This window comes from Nannospalax galili, unplaced genomic scaffold (assembly GCF_000622305.1).
Source record: "Nannospalax galili isolate Female #2095 unplaced genomic scaffold, S.galili_v1.0 scaffold47, whole genome shotgun sequence".
Taxonomy (NCBI): Eukaryota; Metazoa; Chordata; class Mammalia; order Rodentia; family Spalacidae; genus Nannospalax; species Nannospalax galili.
The window spans coordinates 2,027,201-2,033,200 of NW_008357641.1; the positions used below are offsets into that span (position 1 = coordinate 2,027,201).

Consider the following 6,000-nt stretch of genomic DNA (forward strand, 5'->3'; position numbering starts at 1 on the left):
TGGCCAGCTCTATCATGTCTCTTGAGACTTTGTTTAAGGTGAATGAGGCACACATCCAGGGGTGAGTCAGTGGTAGAGGATGTATTTAGCATTAACCAACCCTGGGCTTAATCCCTAACACACACACATACAGAGAGAGAGAGAGAGAGAGAGAGAGAGAGAATGAGAAATGGGCCAGCCAGATGATGCAACAGTAAAAGTGCTTGCTATGCAAGCCTGACAGTCTTAGTTGGATTTCCAAAATCTACAGTGGAAGGAGAGAACTGACTCTCAAAAGTTGCGTTCGCACACATGTGCGCGCAACACACACACACACACACACACACACACACACACACAATAAAGAAATAAGAGCAAATACAAAGAAAAAGGAGCCAGATGTGATGGCGCACGCCTTTAATCCTAGCACCCGGGAGGCAGAGGCGGGAGGATCTCTGTGCAATCTAAGTCAGCCTGGTCTACATAGTGAGTTCTAGGACAGCTGAGGCTATAGGGAGGCCCTATCTCAAAAAGAATGAGTGAATCACCCTTTCCACACTTTTTCTAGAACTGAGACACAGAGAGGTTGGTAGTTTTGGTAAAGCAAAACAGCAAGCAAGTGAAACCCAGTTCTGATACCAGATACACCATTCCCTCTGCTCAGTGTACACTGCTCAGTGTACCCTCCCTCTGGCTCCTACCACAGCTGCCACCTGCTATTATTCTTGTCCCAATTTCTAGGTCATACCCCGTCCCCCCAGAGAGCCTTCCTGGACCTTACAAGGGAGCTCTGATTCCCAATTGTTATTCTGTTGGCTTCCTGGCCCTAATTGTCAGATGGATTACCCTCCCTAATCTTTCTACATTTCCCAAACTAGCTTTCCAAGGAGGACAGTGATGCTCTGCTGTGTTCTCCCAGCACACAGGGAGTGCTTAATGAATGCTATCCATGATCCCTGACTTGGACAGGAATATTATTTTGTTCACTGTTTATTCATACATCCTATTTACTTACTTATAGTATGCATTTATTTATAGATAAAGTCTGGCTATGCAGCCGAGGTTGGCCTGGAACTTAGGATCCTCCTGCCTCAGCCTCCCAATTACTAGGATGACAGGTGTGTGCTACCATTGTGAGCTCATCAACACATTTAAGTAACTGTGTGTGTATGTGTGTTTCTCTCTCTCTCTCTCTCTCTCTCTCTCTCTCTCTCTCTCTCTCTCTCCTCTCTCTCGCTGGGGATGGAACCTGGGGCTAGCAAATGTTAGGCAAACTCCCCATCACAGAGTCATGGCCCTAGTAGCTTTTAAGCTGCATTTGCTGAATACATGCTGCATACTGGGCACCATGCCAGACTGCAGGGACTGTAATGTAGAACAACTCCTTTGCCCAGCTATGGGGCTGACATCAGAGCAGGGAAGCCAGGAAAGAAAATAAGTAAAAATGTACAGAATACTGTATGGTGTGTGCAGAATGTGAAATGTCACATGTACTGGGTTGGTGGTACAGGCCTGTGACCCCAGCAATTCAGGAGGCTAAGGAGGCGCAAATTCAAAGCCTCCCTTGGCTACAGAGTGAGTTGAAAGCCAGTCTGGGCAACTTTATGAGACCATGCCTCAAAAGAAAAAGTAGAAAAAGGGAACTAGGGATGTAGCTCAGTTGGTAGTGCACGCTCCTACCCTGCAGAGGCCCTGGATTTCATCCTCTACGCCCCATAAACCGGAAGTGGGAGCACATGACTAAAATCCCAGCACTCACGACGTGGAGGCTGGAGGTTCGGGAATTCAAGGTTATCCTTGGCTACACAGCAAAGTGGAGGCCAACCTGCACTGCATGGGACCCTGTCTCAAACAAAAAGAAAAAGAGAGGGAGGGGGACAAAAAGCAAACAAAAACCCTAAAGGCTGGGAATGTAGCTCAGCGGTAGAGCATTTGTCTAAAATGTTCAAGGGTTCACTGGGTTCAATCTCTGGTGGGGGGAGAGGGTGGGTATATGGGCATGGGTACTTGAGAAGGTGACACTTGCTTAAGTACTGAAGGTAAATACCGGCCTCCCCCATCTGACTAAGAGTGGGGCCCAAGCTATCCTTGTCTTCCACTCCCGGGTCTGCAGCCGCCCCCAGCGTCCGGCACGTGACAAGTGCTCCGAACCCGGCGGGGCCTGAGCGCGCGGCACTCACGTCCTGCAATAGCTTCTCCAGGTTCTCCTGTAGTTCATAGAAGTAGACGGTGGTGATGAGCCCGTCGCGGGACTTGGTCAGGCAGTCCCGTGCCAGCTCGATGATCTGGTGGTGGATGAAGCTGAGTACGCCGTCCGCCAGCGGCAGCACGCTGTCAGGTTCGTAGGCGCGGGCAAAGTCCCGCAGCTTCTCCTCCATCTGTGCGGTGGCCTGGCGAAGAGACCGATGGAGTCCGGCTCTAGGCCATGGCCGGAGCCTGCGCCGCGCTCTGACGCTAGAGGGCGCGCGGAGCCCGGCGCGCGAGAGAGTGCGAGGAGGCCTCGGGGCTCACCTTGGGGAACCGCTCCTTGTACACATGGTTCATCATCACGATTTCATTGTCGTAGGAGGAGGGAGAGCGGCCGGGGCTGCGGGGAGAGAAGCCCGTCCTGTCCAGCCCTCTGCCACCGAGCCTGCCTCCAGCGCCACTTGATTTTCCCGGGCCGAGAGTTCCCCGCCGTGCGCGAGCCCCCTAGCCCTCTCCACAGGGGAAAGTGGGTGTCTGCGCACCTGAGGCTCCGCGAGCGGGGCCGCACCGCCGGGGAGCGGCGGCCGCCATCCTCGTCCGTGATGCTCTCAGTGCTGCCGAAGTGTTTGGAAAGGAAGTGCAGCTCGTCCACCGTGGGCTGGTAGGGCAGTTGATGCAGACGCTCCTGGGAGGAACAGGAGGACTGCGGGGAGGGGCGGCGGGTCAGAGCCGCCGCGGGGACCGCACAGCCCGCGACCCTGTACTGGAACTCCCAGGGAGGATGAGTCACTGGACAAAGCCTGGATTCCCAGCCTTGCCACCTTTACATCCTGACCCAGAGACCTGCTTGGGACTGCTGGCGACAGACAGGCAGACAGGGCCACACAAGGATGGAGACAGTGACAGATGTGACCAGAGAAGTGACCAGAGGGCGCCTGAGACGACTTAAGCTAGGTCTTGTACTTCCTCTGTTTCGAACCCTCCATGAGGGCTAGGGGTGTGGCTCAGTATTATAGCGCTTGTCTATCTTGTCTGCCAGAGTCTGGGTTCCACCGCTACTAAGGCGAACAAAAAAGTCTGGTATGGCGTGCACACCTGTGATCCTAGCACTACTGAAGAGGCTGAGGCAGGAGGATGGAATTCAAGGTCAGCCTGGCTTACACAGTGAGATCTTATCTCAAAACACCAAGGGGATGGGGCATATCACTGTGGAGCCATCCATGGGAATCGAGCAGCTAGTGCTCTTTAACCCCTTGAGCCATTTCTCCATCTCTTTTTAAAAATTAAAACATATTTTGTTATTTTTATTTTGTGCGTGGATGTTTTGCCTGCATGCATGTAAGTGCACCTGTGTCATGCAATGCCCATGGAGGCCAGAAAAGGGCACTCAACCCCTGGAACTGGAGTTATGAATGATTGCTAGTCACCATGCAGGTGCTGGGAACTGAACCTAGGTCATCTGCAAGGACAGCTCTTAACCACTGAGCCATCTCTCCAACCCCTCTTTGCTTTGCTTTGCCTTTCTCCTCTCTTCTCCTCTCCTCCTCTCTTCTCCTCTCCACTTCTCTCTCTCTCTCTCTCTCTCTCTCTCTCTCTCTCTCTCTCTCTCTCTATGTTGGGGATCAAACCCAGGGTCTCATGCTTACAAGACACTCTACCAACTGAGGTATTTTTCAGGTATTTCTTTCATTTTTCTTCCCCCACCAAAGTGTAGGGGAAGAAACAGGGTCTCATATAGCCTAGACTGGCCTTGAACTCCTGATGCTCCTGCCTCAGGCTCCCCAGGGCTCATGTCCCCACCAGCAGCTATATAACACAAGGATACCTCCACATTTTAGATGTGTCAAGTTTTCTGAGGCCCTGGGGGGTTAGCCTATGTTGCTCCCTTCCAGAACACCCTTCTTTCTCTCTTTTACCTGCCAAATTCAGGCTGATCCTTCATCTTGGCTTCAGTGCCACTTCCTCCAGGAAGCCTTCCTTGATACCCCCAGCCAAGTCACATGATCAATGCCTGCTAATCATCACAGCAATGGATGGATGAAGGAACAAGGGGGTAGATGGAAAGAGAGATTTTGAGGGTCCAGTGGGTTAGCAAATAAGCTCTGGGTAGCAGCTCTTGGTGGTCTGGCCCTGGCCATCTAGACACTTGGACATACATATGTTTGAAACCCCTGAGGCTTTATGTCACCATGTATAATGAGATATTTATAGGATCCCAGAAAGATGAAATGAGGGCAGAGACTGGGGCTGTGGAGACGACCTGTATCCTCCAATGGATGGACAAATGGACACCCATTGAAACCTCAAAAGTCCAGCTGGAACTGCTGGTTTGGGTGTGGTCCCTTCAGCCCCTACTCACCCATCTGTCCACCCACACACACTCACCGACACAGTGGAACTGGGTGTGTTGGTGCCATAGCCAGAGGAAGGGAGTGAGGCCAGCGACCAGCGACGTCCATCAGCCCTGGAAGCCAATAAAACTGCTCAGAGGATACCAGGGGTCTCCTCAAATCCTCAGGGGACCAGAGAAGTCACTGGCCTTGGCCAGTGTTGGGGTTGGGGGGTGTTCAAATCCCTGGGGCTTTCAGGATGAAGAGGGAAAGATGGTGTCGTCTAGTCAGGTACCAGAGTCTTGGAGGAAGGATCCATCTCTTTGGAGTTTCCCATGATCTTCCCTTGTTTGGTACCATTGTCTTACCAAACAAACCCTCTAGAGTGGTCATTGTGGGGGACTGGGGAAGCCCATCCAAAGGGTGAGCAGAGAGTGGCACTCAGCAGCAGAGAGCTTGCCTAGCATGTACAAGGCCCTGGGTCCAATTCCTCAGTACCCTAACTCATAACAAAATAACAGAAAACTCATCCAAGGAAATCACCCCAGAAGTCCACCTCCGGGGAGCTCTCATGAATAAGCTCTCAGAGCAATCCCTGAGTTCCTCTCAGAGAAGAAACCCCACCTTCTAACAGACCAGCTGACAACATTCTGGGTCCAACACTCTCATGCACACTGATCACTGTCAATCACAGCCACACACACTCATGTTCTGTGACTAGTGTGGTCAAGTTCACAGACTGAGCCTGGTGTGGTAGAACATGGCTGTAATCCCAACACTTGGGAGGTGGAGACAGAAAGATAAAAGGTTCAAGGATAGCCTAGACCTGAAACCTTGTGTCAAAAAACAAAGCAGGGGCCAGTGAAATGTTCAGCAGGTAAATGTGCCTCAAAGGCCTGATTAACCTGTTTTGATCCTCCCCGCAACCCACAGAGGAAGGAGAGAACTGACTCCTGAAAGTTTTTCTCTGATCTCCACATGAATGCCACAGCATGCATGCACCCACACACATACACACAAAAAAATATATATAAATAAATAAATGTAAAAATTTGTCAGAAAAAAAAAGATGTGGCAAATATCTCCAATTCCAGCTACTTGGGAAATACAGGCAGGAGGATCAAGGAGTTCAAGGTCATCCTCAGCCACGTAAATAGTTCAAGGCCATCCTGGGCTACATAACTATATTGCAGAGAGAGAGAGAGAGAGAGAGAGAGAGAGAGAGAGAGAGAGATTTGAGACTGGGTCTTATGTAACCCAGGTTGCCTCAAACTCACTCTGAAGCTGAGGATGGCCTTGAATTCCTGACTCATTTCCATCTCTCAAGGGCTGGGGTTACCAAATTAGTTACATTAAAAAAGTTTCCTGTTCTCTAGCTATTTTCTGGCTTTACATTTTGTATTCACTATTTTTACTTGAAAACCTATGCCTGAATCACAGTAATCTGAATTATTTATAATCTATGTTGATTTGTTGATTCTTCATGTTGTGTTGGGAACCTGGG

The 6,000-nt window shown here is 50.6% G+C and overlaps 1 protein-coding gene across 4 annotated transcripts in view; it reads right to left on the bottom strand.

Moving 5' to 3' along the window:
• Positions 1 to 6,000, bottom strand: part of Mast1 (microtubule associated serine/threonine kinase 1) — a 40,979-nt gene that overhangs the window by 21,914 nt on the left and 13,065 nt on the right. For 3 of the 4 annotated variants that reach the window (XM_008855470.3, XM_008855471.3, XM_008855469.2), the window contains 4 exons: positions 4,552 to 4,630; positions 2,709 to 2,869; positions 2,491 to 2,566; positions 2,160 to 2,369 (listed from right to left, as the gene is read on the bottom strand). In XM_008855470.3, coding sequence (XP_008853692.1) covers positions 2,160 to 2,369; positions 2,491 to 2,566; positions 2,709 to 2,869; positions 4,552 to 4,630 — 526 coding nt within the window. Of the gene's footprint in view, positions 1 to 2,159; positions 2,370 to 2,490; positions 2,567 to 2,708; positions 2,870 to 4,082; positions 4,181 to 4,551; positions 4,631 to 6,000 lie in introns of those variants that run through there. The other variant, XM_029557347.1, reaches the window with a different exon arrangement.